The 25,033-nt window shown below is 31.1% G+C and overlaps 1 protein-coding gene across 1 annotated transcript; it reads left to right on the top strand.

Annotated features, from left to right (window-relative positions):
- The first annotated feature begins 4 nt into the window (after nt 1-4).
- On the top strand, nt 5-24,765 carry LOC143049791 (uncharacterized). Its single transcript, XM_076223526.1, has 6 exons — nt 5-33; nt 12,948-12,998; nt 17,660-18,106; nt 21,799-22,019; nt 22,319-22,432; nt 22,733-24,765. The coding sequence occupies exons 2-6, from the start codon at nt 12,956-12,958 to the stop codon at nt 22,946-22,948; spliced, it is 1,041 nt and encodes a 346-aa protein (XP_076079641.1). The 5' UTR covers nt 5-33; nt 12,948-12,955; the 3' UTR covers nt 22,949-24,765.
- Nucleotides 24,766-25,033: the final 268 nt, after the last annotated feature.

A 25,033-nucleotide genomic window follows, 5' to 3' on the forward strand; every position in this document is an offset into this window, starting at 1 on the left:
AAATCAAATCAGATGAGTGGACCAGGAAAGATGGTAAGTGATATTGATTTTTTATACGACCTCAAATTTTTTTTGCGTCGTATAATGCTGATGTTGTCGTCGTCGTCGTTTGCGTCTGCGTCTTCGTCGCCCAAAGACACATTTGGTTTCCGCACAGTAACTTTAGTTTAGGTGAATGCATCTCTATCAATGCCACAAAAAAAAGTTCACGATTGATTTTGGAGGTTAAGGTCCCAACAGTTTTCAAATTAGAGGCCAAAATGGGGCCAAATACAAGCGTTTTTGTAGTTCCTGGATAATAATGTGTGTTTAAGTGTATGAATCTCTCTGACATTGTACCAGAAGATTCCATTCACAAAGAAAGGCTGGCATTGTGTTTGTTGGTAATTGCTCAAAACGTTTCGGAAATAAAAGGTGCAAAAGCATTGTGCAATAGAACAGTATTGCACAATAGCAAGAATCTACAATTGCATGGTATTGTGCGTAGCAAGTAATCTTTAATTGCACATTATTATGCAATGGCAAGAAATCTTCAATTACACAGTATTGTGCAATAGCAAGAAGTATCCAATAGTATTGCTCAATAGCAAGAAATATCTAATTGCATAGTATTTCGCAATAGCACAATATTGCGCAATAACAAGAATTCTTCAATTACACAGTATTGCGCGTTAGCAAGAAATCTTCAATTGCACAATATTGCGCAAGGGCATAAAATCTTCAATTGCACAGTATTGCGGAGTAGCAAGACATATTCTATTGCACAGTATTGCACAGTAGCACAATATTGCACAATATCACGGTGCAATAAAATTTTAAGATTGAATATTGTTTCCAAACTTGCCCCAACTGTTCTGGGTTTAACCCCTGTGGTCGTATCAGGCTGCGCTCGGCGAAACATTTTATTAACAGATTACAGCTTGAAGAAAAAATGAAAGAATGTTTACTGACAATTCAGATGAATTTATCTTCATTTGAGAAATGCGTATCACAAACACTACTTCTGCCATGCGCTGAAAAGAAAATCAAAGAAATCTACACACGACACCGTTTAATTTATGAATATTTCATGAATGAACATTTTCCCGAGCTATTTTAACTACGTACGATATTTACAAATGTTTATTATTTAAAAAGTAAAAGCCGACTTTATCGAAAGAGTCCGGTATGACTGACATGACATTTACATTTTGACCAAGCTGTCTAATAATTGTGTTAATAGTTTGATTGAACAATGCACAGTTGACAGAATATTTATAACTTGTTAATCATATGGCCTCACGCCAAGGATGAGTAAAGGTAAATACCGGCTTACATAGAAATGTGCATTGTTTTTGTGGGAAGGTTTTGATGCTTAAAAACATTTGAAAACTTTTAATTCCGCTATTAAAACTCTAGCTATTTCACATTCCAATGTGGATATGACCTTAACTCGTTCAGCATGCTAAAGCGGACAAACTGACAGCAGAAAAATATTGACTCAAAGACAATTCAGATCATAGCCTCCTCAGTGTTATGATTAACAACTACATTTTTACACAAAGGATAAGGCTTGTATTAAAAACAGCCGGTTCAGCATCTACTTCTTAGAATAACTCAGTGTAACAAGACAAGTTCTGTAGAAACTATTTACATGATTAAATAACGTTTGTACATGTGCTAGCAAAATTACTTTTTAAGTGCTTAACCATGCAATTGCGGATCCAGAACTTTTTATCCTCACACTTTATTCAGGATTATAAGCAACAAAAGGGGAAAAACAAGGGTGTCCTGGTTAATGGACAATTACTTAAATACAAAACATAATTTAAAGCAGTGTAAGGGAAGTTATTCAAACACAACATTTTGAATTACCTCCCTTTCACTCCTTTAAAATTATGTATAACGAAATGTTGCGTTGTCTTAGGGTGATTAGCTGTCAATTTATTTTTAGAAGTTACTATTTAAAAAACTGCTGATAAAGGTAATTTAATTTTAGCCATGAGTATGTATGTCATTTTCTATTCTAAGACTTTTATGATGTATTTAAATGGGTTATTATGGTTCCAAAATAAATTTATCACAACATTTTCAATGTGAAAAGGTAGTTTTACTGGCTATTTCATTTAAATTAATATTATCAATCAAAAAATAATATCTACATTTAAGACAAATTGTCTATAGAAAGTATAGTGGATTTTTATATACTGACCTCATCAGCTCGTTTATCAGCTCACCCTAGCAGACTCGCTTGGTATTCTTGCTGATGAAGATGAAAGAAAAGTATGTTTTCTATATTAATACAAGCGCTTTTGTGGATTTACCTCTATTTTAACCCTTAAATCCAACATTTAACAGGATAGGATGTATAAGACTTACACACACTGAGTGTTTTATGACCAACAGGTACCTTAAAATTACCAAATTCAGCCATGGAAATGTCTTCTGTTATGCAACACAATATGTGAAACTTTGGAATAGACGGCTGTTTTGATATATACTAATCAAAGATTCGAAAACGTATGTTAAGATTGGAGATGTATGCCCTAAGCCGGTTCAGTAAAAAAAGAGCTCGACATTGAAAAAGAAAACATGGAATCCATCATTAAAAAAAAGATATTGCACTGTCCGAACCGACCTCACAAAAATTCCTTCTGAAACAAAAAGGTTTACATTTTCAAATATTTGACATGAAATCAATAAAAACCGGACAGAAAATTGTAATAACATAACCTCACGTCTAACGTCTATTTATATTCATATTGATGTTTATTTTTGGTCGAATGCGTAACAGCAACTTCCGTCGGAAATCAATTTGTGAAAGTTGTTTTGTACTTAAATGGCTTCATGGCATGTTGCCAAGCAATATATCGGCATAATAACTATATTATAAGAACGACTGCGACAGATTTTTTTAGGCCATTTCGGACTTTTACTAATTAGTAGTGATGGCAATGTTAAACATACTGCAAAAATGACAACACCACGTGAGAGGCAAATAAGCGCAAAAACACTCAGCACATAAAAATACATTAATAAATTAAAAACCAATTGTTCAGAGAACAATTGAAGGTCTTTCCACTAGTAAAGATTTATTTTGATATTAAAATATGAAAAATCAGTTTAAAATGTTAGTTCCTATGGATTTATGATGTAATAATATGAATTTGAAGCAAAGGTCAAAATCTAGAACGTCCTATTAACCTATTACCTTGTCCTCAATTTCAAGGTCACAAACGACCTTAAATCAAAAGACCCTAGGTCTTTAATATGTATGGTTAATGAGTAATATCACTTAACGCGTAATTCTAAATAAAGGATGGTTGAAAATTCCCATTAATTGTCTACGTACCCATTCACCCAAACTAGTATCTCAATTGTTTGTAAAACAATTGAAAGGTCTTTCCTGAAAAAGTGATGTTTTCGTAATGTACCTTGTACGACCTTTCGTTTGATATACGACAAGCATACCTTCTGAAACTTTCCGCTTTTAACACTTAATGACCTCATCCGCCTACAATTTTGAGATCGGAATTATGATATAAATAACATAGAGTAGATGAGCTTTCATTTGATATGCAACAACTCTATATTCTAGAAAGTTTGATTTTTGCACTTTATAACCCTATCCAACTATTTTTTGGAGGTCGGGATTTGATATTTCCAATGTACACATCATGACCTTTCATTCAATATACAACAACCCTATCTTAAAAGAAAATTTATTTTTTGCACTCAATGACCCCATCCAACCCATTTTTGGGAGACCGTAAATTTTAAATTTAAAATATACGCTTTATGTTCTTTCATTTGATATGCGACAACCTTACCATCTGAAAAATTTGAATGTTTGCATTAAATGACCCCACCCGTCCTCCTGGGATGAAAAGGGGGTTTAAAATTTTCATTTTTAAGTAGAGTTTATAAAGACCTTCAATTTTATATATGAGATGACCCCACTTGATAAAGTGCAAAAAATGATGCAATATCAACTATATAAATAGAAGTTATGAAACTTACAAAGTCAATGCAAAACTTGAAAATTTCAAATTGAATTTTTGGCGTTTTTTTCCATGGAATGTTTTTGGTATTTGGTCAACCATATAACTATGTTAACCTCTTCAATTTCTAAAACATTTTAAGAGGTACGCTCTTGTTGATTCAGAAATTCATGCCACGGCTCGCAAAACTTCAAACTGCATTATCTCTACAACGACAATAGATATCTCAAATCTGTTAAATGATAAATGATCTACAGTTGATGGACAACATTATAGAAAAAGAATTGGGACAATTTCAAAGTTCACCAAGGTCACAATTAATCATCAAATATATGATGCAATACCAAACTTAAGAACCGGAAGTCGTAGAGACATGGGACTAGCACCATTCAACTCAGAACCACTTGACCTTTCAAATATCACAAGGTCAAGGTCATAGTATACTGTGAAGGTCAAGGTGAAATTTCATCATGACCTGACATTGACCTCAAATTGAAGGTCTTGAACTACTGATCATCTTTGCAGTTTATAGAAGGTTGATATCTGTTACCTTTAAAAAGATATACACACAATACTATACTTTTAAGAATCATCCCGTTGTACTTTTAAACAGACGGTTGGACTTTTTGAGCTTATTGTATAAAATGTAGAGCTCGTCGAGAGGAACAATTTACACGCTGTATGTATGCAGCAAAGTCTTATCGTTTTTCTAATATGTAAGCTTGAATTTGTAGCGTAAATTTTTTTTGCACTCGGTGACCTTTGACCTTGGGTGCATATTGAAGGTCACATGAATTAAAGATTATTGGTGAAGGTTTAAGGTCTCTATGACTTCCGGTTCTGAAAAAAGAATTTTTCAAAAATTATTTATAATTTTTAAAGGGACATAACTCCTTATAAGGGTATGTAACAAATTAATTGTTAATGTTTATAAACATTGCCATCTGTTCTTGTACATGCTGTTATTTTCAATTACATTCTATCTCTAATACTTTTTGAGAAAAATGCAAATATAAAAAATTGCTATAAGGGGATATAACTTTCAAAGGGGATGATGAAATCCTATGCAGCCTCATATGGTAATACATCATGATGATATCTACCTATTGTCCATATACGGTCATGATATCTTTTAAAACATTAAAGGGGGGCCATGTTGAAAAAAATCAATAAAAGGGAGATAACTTCTAAAGGGGATGATGAAATCCTACAAAAGTTCATCTGGTAAAAGTTCATGATGATGTCTATCGATGGTCCATATTTGGTCTTGATAACTTCAACAAAAAGGGGAAGAGGCCCTGTCAAAAAAATGTTGGAAGAAAAAAAAAAGAAAAAGAAAAAACATAAGAAAAACAAATAAGGTCTTTCCTCACGGAGAGGAAAGACCTTAAATATATAAGTAACGACATGTCGCAACTAACAATTTAATTTGTCGATTTGTTAAACAGTGTTTGAAAATAAGCCAAAATAAGTCAAAATCAAAATTTGAAATATGACCTTGACCTTTCACCTTGACCTCATTTTCATTTTTTTAGACCAAGGATGTCAAATCAAAAGACCCTAGGTCTTTATCACTTATGGTTTACCATTTAGAAATGCATATCACTTAATTCAAATGAAAAAGGGGAATAACTCTCATATGGAGTCTCCTTAAAGCTTTGGTCCAAATGAATATCCTAATCCTAAAGATGTAATGAACAATTTGGTTGAAGGAGTATAGGCCACAAGAAAAATAGTGTTTGGGGAGATAACTCTTACAACGTAAAGTATTTTGTTACACGGTTGTAAAAATTTTTAAGCGTATAAACTATACGATATCATATTTCAAATATCTAAGCGACATCTTTTGAAACATCAATACTACGCAAGAAAAAAAATTAGGCGGAAAAAAAAAAATAATAATCAGTACAAAATCAAAAGGTCTTTCCACGGAAAGGTGGAAAGATCTAATAATATAGAAGAAGGTTTCAACAGTTAAACAGCAGAATAACAACGGACTGGGGATCTACGACTCAACAGAAACACAACATTAAAATGTAACACACACAAAAACGAACTATAATATAACAATGGCCATTTTCCTGACTTGGTACAGAACATTTTAAGAAACAAATGGTGGGTTGAACCTGGTTTTGTAGCATTAAAATGACAACATTACATGACAGGACTACAATACAAATAAATGGGAGAACATATAGGACAGACAGAGAAACACACGAATAATAGCTAACAACAGGTACCAGGTTAAAAGTTAATACACCAGACGCGCGTTTCGTTCACACAAGACTAACTAGTGACACTCGGATGATAAAAGGTCGAAACCAAAACAAATACAATGTTGAAGTGCATGGAGGACCAAAAGTTCCAAAAAGTTGTGCCTGGGATAAGAATATTCTTATTATTTAGAATAATTCATACTTTTGCAAACAGTGAATTTTTATAAAACGACTATACAATAGATACACATGATAAAACCGAAGTGGTGACTAACTACAAAATAAAGACGGGTACATAAAAGAACCTAAACCAGCACATAAAAAAAAAGATAGCCAAAGCGACAAACGCACAAAGTGACGACACATTTGAATTTCTATAAAAAAAATTCCCAAAAATAGGATAGAATTAGGATAGAATTCAAGAAAAGTTAGTAATACTGATATAACATTTATTAATAACAAGGAAAATTACAATACTAATTTATATCAAATTGTGGTAGTAATTAGATAATTAATTGTATTATATAGCTATGTCGGTGTTTCTTCTAAATCAAACTATAACCAAATATATCGAACTATGCGCATGTGTGAAAAGATATGGACATAAAATTTTCTAGTCCTGAAAAATTGTAAAAAGTTGTGACAAAATGGATATTCAGGTGTTAAGAGACTGATTCCTGAGTATTCAAATGAACTTGTTAAGATTTTCTGATGACGATAACTTATGAATCCAAAAAAAAAAAAAAAATGCCGGAACTGGAAAGAAAAGAAAGAAATCAAAAGGTAAGAATGATAGCGATGAGAAAAACTAGTAAGTTACAACAGAACAGTACTCACTCTCATACCGAAAATGTTAAGATATAAAAGACAATCATAAACCAAGTTGACCAAACTTTAAAAGCTATGAATACCTTTTGCGTATCTCCGAATATACAAGGAATGCAACAGATGGAAGTAAATCCTATTCCATAAAAGAATTTGCAAAATTTCAATCCTAGCTCATCCGATTTTTTTCACAGGACCTGCGTATGCTCCAAGCCCAGTTTAAAATATGATGCAGTCTATTATGCAATGTAATGATCTCACCCAAAAAGTTGACAAGAATGAGATGTTTCAGAAACTCTATACATTGGATAGCCTTATTGATAAACTTAATATATTTGAAACCACTATGAACACTTTTGTAAAACGGTTGACAAAATTACAAAACGCATGAACGATTTGGAAAAAGGCATGGAATTTATGAATGAAAATTTGAATCAAGTTAAAAAGGAAACAGAACGTAACAACGTCAGTTTCAAAATTACAGACAGATCATGATGATGTTAACCAAGATGTTGGTCATTTACAGAGAGACTTCGATCATCTTTTTGAGCGTCATCTAGACTTACAGACAAGGTCGATGAGAGGGAATCTAGTATTCACAGGGATTCCATTATCAGAACCATTGGAAACTGAAGACAAAAAGGCCTTAATTTCCAGATTTATGACAAACGAGATGAAGATGGACCCTCCAGTGGAATTTCATAAAGCACATAGGTTTGGAAAAGATTCGGTGGTAAAAGACAGAGATGGCACACCGCTGTTTAAAACAAGACCATTTGTCCGCCGCTTCAAAAAATTCCAAAGACCGAGAAGCTGTTCGTTCTGCTGCCTCAGCATTAAGATTAAGTATGGTGTCAACAAATAATACCCTAACGAAATAAACGATCGCCGTAAATCATTACGGCCATTCTTTAAGGCGGCAATAAAACAGAAGCGTAAATCCAGTTTAAAAAAAGATAAACTGTTTATTGACGGTGTCGAATTCATCTCGCCCGTGGACAACAGAATTGAAACCAACGAAAGACAGCTGTATATTGGCCAAGGCGCGCCCGAAAAGTACATGGAAACAACGACAGCATGAAAATTTCCGTCGCGAGCCCAAAAAGGACCACACAAAGGTGTATCATTTAGGATCACGTGACTCTTGTTATCCAAATGATTACTCTACTGGAACAGACTTTCCCTATCTAAATAGTAGTAAGGATATTAATAGATCTTTGTCAAATTTAAATAACAATTTACAATTTATTATTTTGAATGTATGTGGTCTGTAGACCAGACTCCTTTGTCCAGAGTTTAAAAACCTTTTACAAAAACATGACATTGTTTGTTTTACTGATTTACTAAATTACTAAAACAAAATTAGACCTTGATGACATAACTTGTGAGAATTTTATTTTTTAAGGCAAAAATAGAAAAAAAAATGTCTAATCATAGTTCAGGTGGTATTGCTATTGGCTTTTAAAAATCACTTACAAAAATTGTGCATCCATTTAATTTTTATTTTCTGGTTCAGAAATAGAGATTGAGTTTCAGAATTTCGTTAAAGACACGCCACCGTATGTCGTCTTATTTGACGATTTTAATAGTCGCAATGGAAATCTAACCGATCATTATGAAGTAAATGATTTAGATGATACTTTTTTAATGATTTATTTGATTAAACTGATTTTTCAGATGTATATATTTTTGATAATCTTGATATTCCCAAACAACGAACTTCACCAGATAATTATGTGAATTCTTTTGGTAGAAAATTTTATTCATTTTTGAAAAACAACATTATTTTTATATTAAACGGTGGATTATTTGCAGATAGAGTTGGTTAACCAACTAGTACACATTTAAGCGATGTTGATTGTGTGTTAAGTTCAGCAAATATGATGTGTAAAATTAAAGATTTTGGAGTTCTAGATTTTTGTAGTCTATTTTCAGATATTCATTCTCCAATATTTCTTGAGTTAAATTGTGAAAAAGTCCCACTAGAGGAGACTAAATCATTTCTTTCAAATGACATTGAACATATAGGTAAATGGAAGCATGAAAAATATTAGAATTCAAAGGTAACATACATTCTGATGAGGTTCATGAATTATTTTCACGTCTATTAGAAAAGAGTGAAAATCTAGACGTTGTAGATCCAAACTGTATAAATGTTATAGTAGATGATGTAACAAATATTATTCTTAAACCTGCTTAAAAAACGTTTGGTGTACATGTCAATATGTCTAAATATGAGAATAATAAAAATAACAAAGACTGGTTCAATAAAGATTGTATAAAAAGTAGACAAGCATATAGAAAGTAATTAAGATGATTTTAACATTATGGCTCTAATGTATTTAAGCAACGATTGAGAAATAGTGAAAAACATTATAAGAAAACTATGAACGATAGCATTCGTCTTTTTAATTTTGATTTTAGACAAAAAATGAAAAAAATTAATAACCAAAAACCCCCGTGAATTTTGGAAACGTTTAAAAGTGAAAGAAAAGACAGTTAATAATGAGATTGACTAACAATTTCTGTTTCATTTGTTTAAGGATATGAATGAAAATAAATGAGGCAAAATCGGAACCTAATTTTGATATTAATTACGAGGAATCAAATGATTATTTGAACAAAACTATTACAAAAGACGATCAAAGCTATTAAAAGTGTTAAAAAAATAACAAATCCCCTGGAGATGATTTGATAATAAATGAATACATATTTTCAACTGTTGATCTATTATGTGGTGTTCATGTGAGGCATGGCGTATAGGCAATGTAATACTAGTGTTTAAAAACAAAGATAGAAAATCAAAGCCGAAGAATGACCGGCCAATAACACTTTTATTTTGCCTCAGGAAAATATTTACTTCTATATTGAATACAAGACTATGTGATTACCTAGACCAACTTTTAATACTTCACGAAAATCAGCCAGGTTTTAGGCATTGATATAGCATGAATGATCATATATTAGATTGTATGCATTATTTGAAATATTGAAAGTAAAGAAGAAAAAGTTACATTGCGTATTTATTGATTTCCAACGCGCGTTTGATTCTATCCAGAGAAACTTAATTTTATGCAAACTGTTAAAAAATAGCATAGACGGTAAATTCTATCACATTATTCAGAACATGTACACAGTCATAAAGTCATGTTTAATTCATAATAATGAGAAATCAGCCTTTTTCCCATGCGAAATTGGTGTCCGATAGGGGGATAATCCTATCTCCTGCCATATTTTCAATATATCTAAATGATCTCCAAGATTTTTTTAGAGAGATCAAATTTATCTGGTTTGTCTTCTATAAACTGAGACCTAGAAAATGAGCTTGATGTTTACTTGAAAATATTTTTATGTTTAGATGCTGATGACACTGCTCTGTTGGCAGAAAACAGTTCTGATTTACAAAATATGTTAAATGCTTTCTCAAGTTTCTTTTAAAAAATGGAAGTTGATTGTTAATGTTGCAAAAACAAAAATATTATTTTTTTCAGGTGGTAGAATGCCACAAAACTTGATTTTTTTTTATAGATGATAGTAAAATTGAAATTGTCAAAAACTACAAGTACCTTGATATTTTTTTTTTCGCAAGAAGTGGTTCGTTTTTGACAACACGAAAATATTTATATGAGCAAGGTATGAAAGCAATGTACTCTGCCTTAAAAAAATGTAGACATAACTCATCATGCAGACATCTTAAACATTCAGGTATTTCACATCCAATCTTTCTTGGTAGATGTCTTTACAAAGCACACAAATGCCAGTATTCACCTCAAAGGCTTACAAAACCTTTAAACAGACTTATTAAGAAGAGATATAGTTATGATACTGTTGTCAGGTCATTAAAGGTTGCATATTTTGGCGTTAATATTGATTCACTTATAAGGTCTTGCATCGGAACTAAACACATTTATTTAAAAAAAAAACAGTTGTTGGCATGACACGGGTTATGTTCTTCTTATATATTTTATGATAGTATGATACTAAACCCCTAACGGGAGGGATTGTGTGTGATATTCATATGATGAAGACATAATCTTTCAATCAGTTTTAGTGAGGTCTGGAGCTGGTATGTCAGTTAACTGCTAGTAATCTGTTGTTATTATTGTCATTTTGTTTATTTTCTTTTGAAACATCTTCTGACATCGGACTCGGACTCCTCTTGAACTGAAATTTAATGTGTGTATTGTTATGCGTTTACTTTTCTACGTTTGCTAGAGGAATAGGAGGAGGGTTGAGATCTCATAAACATGTTTGGCCCCGCCGCAATTTTGCGTGTGTCCCAAGTCAGGAGCCTCTGGCCCCTGTTAGTCTGGTATGATTTTTAATTTTAGTTTCTGGTGAATAATTCGGAGTTTAGTATGGCGGTCATTATCACTGAACTAGTATATATATATTTGTTTAGGGGCCAGCTGAAGGACGCCTACGGGAGAGGGAATTTCTCGCTGCATTGAAGACGTGTTGGTTACCTTCTGCTGTTGTCTGTTCTATTGTCTGGTTGTTGTTTCTTTGACACATTCCCCATTTCCATCCTCAATTTTAAAATCTATGACATCAGGACAAATATTTGTATGAAATATAGAAGGGGCTCACCCGTGCTATCTGATATAGTTTATAAGATATCTCATATAATTTATAAGATATCTTATATAATCAAGTTTTTATAAGATATCTTATATAATCAAGTTTTTATAAGATATCTTGTATAATCAAGTTTTTATAAGATATCTTATATAATCAAGTTTTATAAGTTATCTTATAAACTTTAGAAGATATCTTTTAAATAATTTTAAAAAGATATCTCATATAATATATAAGATATCTTATAAAGTATATAAGATATCTTATAAAGAAAATTATATGAGATATCTTATAAATTATATGAGCTATCTATAAACTATATAAGATATCTTATAAAGTATACAAGATATCTTATAAAGTTTATAAGATATCTTATCAAGTTTATAAGATATCTCATCAAGTTTATAAGATATCTTATATAATTTATAAGATATCTTATATAATTTATAAGATATCTTATATAATTTATAAGATATCTTATATAATTTATAAGATATCTTATATAATTTATAAGATATCTTATATAATTTATAAGATATCTCATATAATTTTCTTTATAAGAAATCTTATAAAAAATGGATTATATAAGATATCTTATAAAAAATGGATTATATAAGATATCTTATAAAAAATGGATTATATAAGATATCTTATATATTACATGAGATATCTTGAAGTTAGAATAAATAGTAAAACGGCTTGCCATAGGTTCCTGATAGATGGATTTGCTTACGAGGACATTGTTTCATTTTTACCAAATTAACCCATCTAAGAAAGTATGTTTTGGAAAGTTAAAAGCCTAGCTTTATGATTTGTTCGTCCATTCCTGAATATATTTTGCAAATATCTAATCCGGAGTTGGAGATTTAATGTGCATTTTGATATTTTCGTGTAAGGCACCACTGAATTTTCAACAAATTTTACGTTGTCATCAGAAATATGACACAAGCACAAAAGAAACTGCTGATTTTAATGCTTTTAGTTGTGTTTTTTCGGACTATTATTTATTTCCGTTTACTTGGTAATTACTTTCCCGGTATTATTTGGTTTTTCTTAGATTTATTGATGTTTATTATTCTCTCTCCTTTTCAGATTTTAAACTGTGCGGATATGACAACACCCTTCATTATAATCAATTTGTGTCCACCATTATCAATTGGAGTTTGAGAGTAACAAATATAATATTGTATTGCGGGTAAATGAACTGTTCAACAGCTTTTGAAAACAATATATTTCAAAATCTGGAACAATTGACTTATACGATAAACAGGTTGTCAGTATTGTGTAAATGATCATGCTTCTAAGTAATAGCTTTGAGTATATGACTTTTCTAATATTAACTTTTTAGGCGAACAGATGGTTGACTTAAATCCATATTGCCAATTGACAGATCCATTTGGTAAGAAAGAGATTGATATACGTTATCTGATTAATAGATAAAATTATTATAGAAATGAAAAAATAACGAGTAAAAGAGGAGATACCAGAGGGACATTCAAACTCATATATCGAAAGTAAAATGACAACGTCATGGCTAAAACGAAAGAGACTAATAGACAACCCATAGTACACAAAACACAATATAGAAAACTAAAGACTGAGCAACACGACCCCTACCATAACAATACACAAATGGTTTTTTTAAATACTTTGTTAAAATTAACAATTCAGAATTAATCGTTATTGATTTCTTGTATACAATAGAAGTCATTAATGAACAGATCTAAAACGTTGTGTTCATGCTTTTAATCTTGAATTTTCTGTGCTGCGATTTTCAGACTTTTTTTCTCTTTTCCTGTTGGGAATTATGTGTCCATCTTATCGAATCCAAAATTGCGTGTAGAAGTCTTCGGTAGTGACACTATTAAGGGGGCGACTTTCTGCTTATGTTGCCACAATCAGAAATGTGACTATGTACTAGTGCAAGAGGAACTATTTATATTGCAGAACACATAAGAGCGGTTCTATACATTCAATTTTTATACGACCGCAAAAATTTTATCTATGAAATCTATGAAATTTTAACACAAGGTTTATGACCACAAAAGGAAGGTTGGGATTGATTTTGGGAGTTTTGGTCCCAACATTTTAGGAATTAGGGGCCAAAATGGGCCCAAATAAGCATTTTCTTGGTTTTCGCACTATAACTTTAGTTTAAGTGAATAGAAATCTATGAAATTTTGACACAAGGTTTATGACCACAAAAGGGCCCAGATAAGCATTATTCTTGGTTTTCGCACAATAACTTTAGTATAAGTAAATAGAAATCAATGAAATTTTAACACAAGGTTTATGACCACAAAAGGAAGGTTCGGATTGATTTTTGGAGTTGAGGTCACAACAGTTTATGAATTAGGGGCCAAAAAGGGGCCCAAATAAGCCTTATTTTTGGTCCTAACAGTTTAGGAATAATCGGCCCAAAGGGTCCAAATTGAACTTGGTGTGATTTCATCAAAAATTGAATAATTGGGGTTCTTTGATATGCCGAATCTAACTATGTATGTAGATTCTTAATTTTTGGTCCCGTTTTCAAATTGGTCTACATTAAGGTCCAAAGGGTCCAAAATTAAACTTAGTTTGATTTTAACACAAATTGAATCCTTGGGGTTCTTTGATATGCTGAATTTAAAAATGTACTTAGATTTTTAATTATTGGCCTAGTTTTCAAGTTGGTCCAAATGGGGGTCCAAAATTAAACTTTGTTTGATATCATCAAAAATTGAATAAATGGGTTCTTTGATATGCCAAATCTAACTGTGTACGTAGATTCTTAATTTTTGGTCCAGTTTTCAAATTGGTCTATATTAAGGTCCAAAGGGTCCAAAATTAAACTAAGTTTGATTTTAACAAAAATTAAATTCTTGGGCTTATTTGATATGCTTTATCTAGATATGTACTTTGATTTTTGATTATGGGCCCAGTTTTTAAGTTGGTCCAAATCAGGATTCCATATCAAGTATTGTGCAATAGCAAGAATTTTTCAATTGCACAGTATTGCACAATAGCAAGAAATATCTAATTGCACAATATTGTGCAATAGCAATTAATTTTCAATTGGAGTTATCTTTCTTTGTATAGAATAGTAGTTGATAATATATGTTGGAAATTTGCCAGACATGACTATGATGTCATTTTCTATTTTTATTTGCCAATAACTTTATGTAAATAACTTCATTGGAAATTTTCCAATATAACATGTTGCTGATAAAGCTTTTTTTACTTATCTTATCTAAAATGTTTTTAGATAATGTATGTTGGACATTTGCCAGACATGACTATGATGTCATTTTCTAATTTTATTTGCCAATAACTTTATGTCAGATTTCAGAAATGAAAAAGAAAATTTCTTCAAATATCAAAGGATTAATATTCAACAGCATAGTGAATTGCTCAAAAGCAAAAAAAAACATTTGAAGTTCATTAGACCACATTCATTCTGTGTCAGAAACCTATGCTGTGTCAACTATTTAATTTTAGATTAAAAAAGTTTAAAGAAGAAATCTTTAATTGATTTGTAAAATCTTGACATTTGTTTTGTGTAAAAAAAAACATGTAATGTCAAAAACTTGATCACAATCCAAATTCAGAGCTGTATCACGCTTGAATGTTTTGTCCATACTTGCCCCAACTGTTCAGGGTTCGAACTCTGCGGTCGTATAAAGCTGCGCCCTGCGGAGCACCTGTTTTTTTTTATTTTGAATTGTCTATACTATTGAACTTCTCGATTATAAATATTTGTTTGTTTTCTTCTTTTGGTTAACCTGTTGTAGGTAAACTGATGGTAAATTATGATACCCTATATCAAAAGCACAAGCGTCATCGTTCGTGTTTGAACATGTCAATGAAGTAGTTAGGACCTATGATCCAATTTGGATATGGATATGATATTTTATTAGAACATTTAACGTATAAAAAAATAAAAAAGACTCTTCAGTAAATTCATATGTATTCAGGTTCATTTGCATTACACGAATTCCGTTATGTATAGACATAAATTATTTCAAAGTTCACATTAAAATTCTATGTTCTATATTAAAGTCTGACTTATGTATAATTTATCAATAAAGAATTTAAAAAATAAATTTACCTTTTAACTTTAAAAGAAAGGTGTTTAGGTTAGGATTTTCAAAATTTGTGTAAACAAATAATTGGTCTAGGATGAAAGTGAAAAGGAACTCTTTGTTTACTGTTTTAATGTTTCGAGATACCTATAATTGACGTCTACCTAGTGTTTCGTTGTGGTTATATGGAAATGATTCAAATGATATTTCGTTTTTTTTTTATCAATAACAAATAAAAAAGCAACAAAAAAGTGTTATTCTGTACTAACAGTCAAAATGCCGTGTCAATGAATCATCGACTAATTATCTGAACAAAGTTGATATTTACATTTAAGCATAATTTGTTTATGTTTAACTTTAACTGATTAATGTTAACACCGTGTTTCAACATATGTCAATGGTTCACACGAAAAAGAAAAGAACTGATCATTTAACGTTTTTCGTAAATAGAATATTCAAAGCATGTTCTAATATAATACTTTATCATTAGATAATTCAACCTTTCTTTACCATTTGAATACTTTTATTTTTGAATATCCACTATACTATTGAATATCTACAAGGTTTATGGCACAGTTTTATTTTCGTTCTCCGTATGGCCGTTTAAACTTTTTTGATTCGAGCGTCACTGAGGAGTCTTTTGTAAAAAGTGAAATCACAACGTTGCTGCACTCCGAGGAAATTTCAAAACGGACAATTCCTAATCAAATTGCAAAATCAAAAGCTAAAACACATCAAACGAATGGATAACAACTATCGGATTTCTGACTTGTACAGGCATTTTCTTGTGTATAAAATGGTTGATTGAACCTTGTTTTATAGCTAGCTAAACCTCTCACATGTATGACAGTCACATCAAAATTTATTTTATTGACAACGATGCGTGAACAAAACAAACAGACAATAGGTAAAAATATCAAAAATAGGAACACAGAAGTCAACATTGTGTTAAAATCTCAATCACTATAACAACAAACAAATCTGTAACAAAGAAGCACCAAAGAACTATTTTAAAGCCACCCATGAAGGATGGAAAGATTTTAGGAAAAGGGGCCAAATCCTTACCCTGACAGGCACATGGTTAGGTAACATTAACGCTGACGTAGAATCGTGCGTTTGACGCACATCAGTTGCTCGTTCAGTATGTAAACGTCACAAGGTAGATATAAAATAATTTTGTCGTTGAAAGTATGAACAGAATATAGTTTATAGTACTTTTATGCATGTCTTCTGGTGAATTTAGTTTGAAGTTTCGCTTGTTCTTGTTGTAAACGAAACACGCGTATGGCGTGCACACATTTTAATTCTGGTATCAATGATGAGTTCATTGAACTATAAACAATATGTTCACTTTAGTCCCTGACAATTTGTTGTATCTAATTGTTTGTATCATCGTCCTTTGGTCATTTTGTCAAATAGGTTATCATACCACATAGCCTAATTTTAACCTTGGAAGTCAATAAAGTGTCTGTTTGGAAGATAAATGATAGCTCATCTCATGAAGAGTTATTTTGATAGGATAGACTACAATAAATGTTTGCATTCTAAAGATTAAATATTAATCTGGCTATGTCTATGCAGAATCCTTGACACACTTTTGTATGATATATTAGGAAATACTACGTCAGTAATTACTATTCATAATCAAAAGAATGACAGAATAATCAACGGAAACTAAACAAAACCTCTTCACAGAAATATTAAGATTAAACACAATGAATAAAAATAAAGGCAACAGTAGTATACCGGTGTTTAAAAGTCATTACTCGATTGAGAGAAAACAAACCCATGTTTCAAATTAACTACGGAAAACTATTTTTACTTTAGTTTACATTAATCTTGACGGCAAGACTTTAAAACATTAAAAAACAGTAAATTATTTTCTTCTTTTTAAAAATTATGTTCACTCCAACAATTGTTTTAACTTTGAACACTATGCATGAGTAAATAACTTTCATCAAAAGTTTTATGTTTATTATTCTAATCTTTTATTGCGTAGGTATGGGACAAGAACGCAATGTATTGATTCAAGCACCAGAAAAAAGTTACAAATCAACAGGCTTTGACCGGTATCAGGAACGTGCAATCCCTTTCACTCAATTTGGAATATGTGATAATCCGGACATTAAAAAACGTCACAATAAACAATGGACGATTCCAATGTCTTATAATTTATCGAGAATTTTATATGAAACTATAAAAAAAATAGGAAAGACTACAGAGGAAACAAATGTTTTTGAACATGTTCACGATCGGGAAAATGAGACAGTTATGTCTGATGCATTTGATCATAGCCATTTTTTGAAGAAATCTCGAAGTGGAACTCTACCTATGATTATACGATCTATGTCACAGGAGCAAAGTATTAGTTATGAGAAAGATAATAACAAAAGATCAATTTATGTTAGTGGTAGCAGGATTGCTGTTCCAGGAATCTTCGGCACTGGTAAGATTTATATTTATTAAATGTTTATATGCATGCTCTTTATATATAACATCAATTACAAAAACTCTTTTGAGCTATGAGGAGTGCATTTTTGGTTTTATTTGATTACTATATAAACACATCTTCTTGTCGTCTATAATGGAATATTTAATGTACAAAATGCACAAAACATTTGAACAGGTGATAATAAACATATATGTTGTTCAAGTCAAGGAAAATAAGCCATCTAGTTCTGAAAAGAGTAGATCGTTTAAAGAAAAAAAATACCTGACTGTATGCCAGATGTATGCGCATGCATTGGCTTGGGGGAGAACTGTTTGTCATGTATAATTTATGTACTTCTATATACTTTTTTTTTTCAGAAAAAAAAGGTACTAACTTATCTCATCATGAACATGAAACAATTAAGATTTTGGCATCAATTTATATGTGCTAGTCGGGCAATAAAAGCGCTTATAATCATAGGTAAAACAAAACCAAGAATATGTTAAAAGCAACAGTAAAAGAAAAAAATGTTATGTCATACTAGACTGGGTTTTATTGTACGTTCTTGTATGTACTTGTTGAAATCTAAAAATTTAAAACTAAAAGGGGGATGTTGAGATAATTACAGACCTTATTTAAAGCCTCCACAATGACATATGTCTGCCCAAAGTCAGAAACCTCAGCAATAACTGTCAAGTAGGTCTTTATAGGATCAAATACATTTTTCTTAAGGTTATGTATGTGTAATATGGACTGATTAACTCACAAACTGATTTGAATAACAATCCGAATAGACATTGAAATTGAAAATAATGTTTACATTCGTAGCGTGCGAAAGTGGTTTCGGCAGCATGGGCTATCGACTTGAAAACAAATTATAACATTTGAATCACACTCCACTATTTGTAGATATAATGCTTTCGTTATTAAATGGATTTGGTTTTGTTGGGATATCTTTGATTTTCCACGTTAAATTATTTTTTTTTCATTCTTGAAGACTTCGTTGCTCTCTAGATGTCTATTGGTTATATTATATTTGTAGATAGGTTTTTGTCTCATTAATGTAAATCCCACTTCTCATTTGACCAATAAAGACTGTATTACATATCTTAGAATTCACAAAATCAGTTACGAAGTTAAAATGAGAAACGAAACAATGTTATGACAACCAATCCCATTGGTAGAACATTTTAGTGTTTCCAATAATTCAACATTTTATGGACAGTAAATTTGAAATCCATGATCATCCAAATATCATATCTGGACATTAATGCTGATAACCGGGCGGGTTTTACTACAATTTGGAAGAAAGGTTCGTCAATAGTTGCATCGACCCAGCGGTCAAAGAGGTATACCCACAAAACTTAAAGTCAACACAGGTACTCCTGTAGGTCGATATTTGTTTATGAAATTTGTGGCGACAGTTTAATTATTCAAGTGAAGGTTGTTACGTATTTTAAAGTCAACAAATGATTGCATCTAACTGACGGTTATGAATTTAGTTTTAGTGATATAAATAGACGACATCTTTACAATAAACCTAAACAGATCCACAATTAGTGCACGGAAAGCGTTAACTGATTCTCGAAGAATGTACCATAACTAAAACAAATCACAGAAATGTTTTAATTCCAGTGACTATACGTTAATAACTCTTATCTAAATCTAATAAGGAGAACAAACAAGTGTAAGTGCGTTCGATAAAATAACTTTAAGCAGTTTATATATGTTTTGTTCTCTCGTATCTCCTTTTCATCGTTTTTTCTACATGAATATATTTGTGTTGTTTATAATTCATGTTTGATTTGGGCTATTTCCCCTTTTGATGTCCTCAAATGAAATTGATGGTGCATGTGCTCTAATGTAATTGCTGGTTCATTCATGTCCTCCAAATGTAAACCAAATTTAACATTTTTTATAATTACCAAACACACATTAATTTAAAATTAGTAATTCAATTATTTGATTTAAAATGCTTGTACCAATTCATGAATATGACAGTTGTTAAACATTCGTTTGATGTGTTTGAGCTTTTTTTATTTTGCCATTTGATTAGGGACTTTCCTTTTTGTATTTTCTTCGGATTACAGTATTTTTGTGATTTACTTTTACTGTTATTGTCTACATTCGACTTCCAAGTTCTCAGCGTAGGGATATCAATTGACATTTGTTTCGAGGTCTCTGCTTGTGCGAATCACTTATATCATTTTAACTTACTTTCTTAAAGACAATAAATTGTAAAAATATCAGAAAATATATCATTCAAAAGATGTGTTGTATGAAATATGTCTGGTATATGAAATGTTGATTTATATTTAAAAAAAAACACATTTCGATACCTTATTTCATTCCCTTGGATATTTCAAGTCTTGGAGAGCGTTAGAAACACATTTTATTTCTTCCTTACTTTGAAAACTACTTCGTTTATGTTCTTTACACCTATTAATGATGTACTACAAAACGTTACAGAATCAAGTTCCGATAATCCGAGATTAATGCAAACTTTCTTGCAAGAAGGATTACTGTGAAATTCCAATAAACAAATAAATAAATTATCAAATCAATGGTTCTCTTTTTGTGATTTTACTTTTCTAGGCATCGTCACAACAATTTTGGTCCAATTGTAAAACTGTGTACATATCCGTGCGTTGGAAGAAACATGCTTCATGTTAAATAACACGATAAATAGATTTATGTCAACTTATTGAATGTTATATTCATACTTCTATTCAGTAAAGTTTGAATTTATGTCATCTTTTTAGTGTATTTCTGTGTGCTAATATTTTTTATCATTTTCTAGGCAAATTTTGTCAAAAGAATTGAAAATGATGATGATTGAGGTGAAGGGTATGAAAATGAGACTGATATTCACAGACTGTCCCTTTTCTTGATAAGATAAATAAAAGTCGACAGTAGTTTACCGATTATATAAATTCATACATGACAGGGTCCACATGTGAGTCAGGATCTGCTTACCTTTTCTGGGCAAATGAAGTCATCCCAGTTTTTAGTTGTTGTTGTTTTTTTTGCTTACTTGAAGTTGATAGTGAAACACAAAGAACTTGTGTTTCACTATCCATAACATTCAAAAGAAATTTGAAAGAAATGAACTGTAAAACTTAAGGTAATTAAGAAGCATATCTCTTGTTAGGTAAGTGTCAAAATCGAACTTGAGCAGAAGCTTATGATCCATGCCATTGTGTGAAATTGGAAACATATTTTGTCAAACGGTTTTTTAATTTTCCTCAAGAAGGAACGAAACTCATATTTTTAAAGCACCTCATGACATAACTTTTTTTTATGGAAACCGGTATTATCACAATCATCGTGAAACCGAAGAAAATAAAACTTTAAAAGTTAGGGGGAATACAACTCTTAACAGATACATTTCAATCATAATCAAACATGACCTGTATTTTATTGTCTTGGCATAGTGTAAAAGTTTCAAAATAATTAAAAGTTAAAAATAAAAGACACCAATTCAAAATATTTGGTCGAGTGGTTTAATTATCAACCGGAAACCAATTTTAGGACAGAGAGAGTAAGGGACTCACAGACTAATAAAAGAACTAACGAACGGGCAAAACTAACGAACATACGAACGTATGCATCACGATTTACATTCACTTCGAGACTGTGATATACAAGTGCATCATTGAACGTTTCACGGTGCGATAACTGTAATGTTTACTTACTATTTGTTTTAGATGAACGAAAAAGACATAGAGTTATGAATCCAAGGCAAAGGAAAATGTCCACCGAATATTTCCAAAACATCAAGACTATAAACACGGCCTTTCTGAGAAGTCAAGGAATAACAATGGAACACTTTGAAAGAATTATTAAATACTGCAATGAAACAATCCAATGTGTAGAGGTCCACAGTCTACCACAAGTAGATATGAGTATGCTGAAAATGCAGTCAATGGTGTGTTATAAAATAAACGTTACCATTTTGTTCTGCACCGGATGCGCATTTCGACAATTATGTTTCTTAAGTGATGCTCGATGTCAAAACTTTTGAAAATTAAAATGTATACAATAAATGTTGGTTAATATTTGAACCACGTAAAATACTTAATTTTAAAATCTAGAAATATTAACAAAGCAATGTTTTAGCGAGAAAAGACACATTACTTTACATCAGATTTATTAAGCATGTTTGTTTTTCGGCAAATTGTAAATAATGTGAATGTACATAATTCACAGTAGTTATTTCTATTCTAGGAAATGGTGAAAATTGCTTTTGATCTTCACTCAAGTCAGTTCCAAGCTTCATATGACTTGTCTTCCGTGGATGGTAATAATTCCACCTTCGGTAAACTAAATAGAAAAAACAAGGTAACTCATTTGAAGAATCTATGAGTTTTTTATAAAGTGACCATTCAAACGAAATAAAAGCTGAACAAAAATCATATCAAGATCCCCGAAGAAAAGTCAAGAGTTTCTGCGCATCAATTAAAAAACTATATAAAAACATTGTGTAAAACTAGCAACAACAACAATTGAGCACATTATATCTAAAAACCAAGTTATAGGTCTGAACCATCGTTGCCATAAGCAATTATGGGTAAAATGTAAAAATAGTTATTTTCATATGGTATTAAACAAGCATTCATCTAGTTTTGATATATATTTCAGGTTAGCCTCGATCAAAAAAAGACCACACATGGAAATGAACAAGATAATCGTTACTTTTCCAAACGTAAGCTTGTACAATGCCAGATGTGCATAGATCACAATGAGGCACTACATTGGTGTAATACCTGCAGAAGGAATATTTGTAACTTTTGTAAGCTATACCACGAGAAGGTTTGGATTGTTAAACATCACGATGTTCAATCATTCCAATTTTAGAAGTGCGATGCTCTCATTTAAAAAGACAATGTCTGTATTGTTTTAATTTTCATAATTGTTATATTTGTAAAGAACAATTGTTAGATATATCATACTGTTTGTTTTGATCAATAGTTGTTAGAACATACTCACCCCTTCTCGACCAATGAAAAGTCAGTTTTTTGCCCTCTAATTTTCATAGTACATGGTTTTCCATGCACTATGAAATGCTATACATGAATGACTTTTCATTGTCAGTTAATTATGAAAGTGAACTCTTAATAGCTGCACTAACAAAGTGTACAATCCCCTAAGGCATTTTCCTTGAGAAAATAGCCTATTGGTTAAAGATGAAAGAGCAAAGATTAAATAAAAACATTTTGAATTTTGCAAAATTTCTTGCATTTTCAAATGGTACACATATATAGAATACACAACAAAAAAATGGTAAGGATAAATAAAATGATATTTATTTAATTTATATACCTTGGGCTTAAATCTTCATAAAACATGACCAAGTATTGTCTAACCTATAATTGTTTACACTTGTCCAAGGTATATCTTGGTGATAGTGTTGTCATTCTCCTAGATTTGCTTTTGAGAATGTTGAGGTAAAGAACAAGTTAAAAAAACACAACTAAAGTAAAAACGATATATGTAACTGATGGAGATATATTTACTCAACGAAAACGTCGACAATAATTAACAATAAGTTCAACGACGTATGATGAAGCAGACAGAGACAGTTTGTCCAATAAATTTAAATAGGTTACATAGCTGATATATTACAATTGCGAACAATTGCTTAGCTTTTTTTATTAATGCACTTTGATCACATTGATTTTGATGTTCACCTTTTTTTTGTTTTTAGTATATTGAATATTCTGATGATAGAAAAATAACATGTATATCTTTCTATAATGATAATATAGTGTGTACTACTTATATATTTAGCATTCTCCTCATTATTCACTATGGTATGTGTTTAAATTAAGAAATCGGGCAATGGTTAGTAAGCATGAAATCTACGAGAACAATCGGCCCAAACGTCAGGGAAGTTAGCTTTATGATATATTCGACGAATGAAAAGAGGGTATAAAGTATACCAAAAACACTGAATGTCGTACAATTGTTTTGTTTATTTATGTGTATTATATGATCATTGAAATCAAACAATTTGTTATATGATTTTCCTTATTGTTTTTAAATTTGGTTTCATGCACGGATTTAAATACTTGTTTTTGTGTTAAGAAGCATTTCCATTTATATGCTCCTTTATACGATGTTTGTGTGTCATAGGGTTGCGAAAAAAGAAAATACACATTTTTAAATATATTTAATCAGTGCATATGGCCAAAGCCTGGAACACAACTAAAGGCTTGAGGGTATTTTTAATGTCCAAATCAAACAATGAAGCAGCAAAAGTTTCATTATCAGTTTCATCTTGTTACATATCTTATATAAGAGTCGCGTAAAATTATTTGATAAAATATAATCAATTTGTTAGCATATTTATACACAGAATTTACAGGAAGTATTTCATCCTTCATCAATAACAAGACAAAAATGTATTCCAATGTGATTTAACAAGAAACTCCCCGTTAAAAATTGAGATCGCTTCCCGAGCATACAATTATTTAAAATCTGTTTATTAGTTTGAACCCGTGCTTTTGTATATAACAGACTGAAAGAAAATGTTCAGTTTTCCATTGATGAATTGGTTGAGTTATTTCTTTTTTAGACGTTATAAACATCTCTTCATGGAATTTTCACTTCTCATGTTAATATATTCAATAAAATCTGTAGTGAATTCTTGTAAATAAAATGTTTAGAAAGTGTTTTTGCCTGATTTTTTTTCCGCACTAGAAGAACGCTCATCATTACCAAATACCTTCGATATGCAAACTAAGAATAATCATATCTGATTTGTGAAAGTCGAAGATATAAAATATACCACAATCCCTTCGATTAATTATTTATTTTCAAAGGAAAATGCCAAGAACCTTTAGCTAATTCACACCACCTTCTAATATGTTTACTCACTTCATTAATGAATATAAACAGTCAAAATGTTTTGCCTAATGTTTACAACTTGTTTAACATGAG

The sequence above is a fragment of the Mytilus galloprovincialis genome, chromosome 10 (assembly GCF_965363235.1).
Source record: "Mytilus galloprovincialis chromosome 10, xbMytGall1.hap1.1, whole genome shotgun sequence".
Taxonomy (NCBI): domain Eukaryota; kingdom Metazoa; phylum Mollusca; class Bivalvia; order Mytilida; family Mytilidae; genus Mytilus; species Mytilus galloprovincialis.

Bases quoted from the DNA above. Each gene is read 5' to 3' on its own strand.
- LOC143049791 (XM_076223526.1), top strand. From the start codon at position 12,956: ATGGTTGACTTAAATCCATATTGCCAATTGACAGATCCATTTG. The intron at 12,999-17,659 runs GTAAGAAAGAGA...TTTATTGCGTAG, and splicing joins CCAATTGACAGATCCATTTG to GTATGGGACAAGAACGCAAT. The intron at 22,433-22,732 runs GTAACTCATTTG...TATATATTTCAG, and splicing joins AACTAAATAGAAAAAACAAG to GTTAGCCTCGATCAAAAAAA.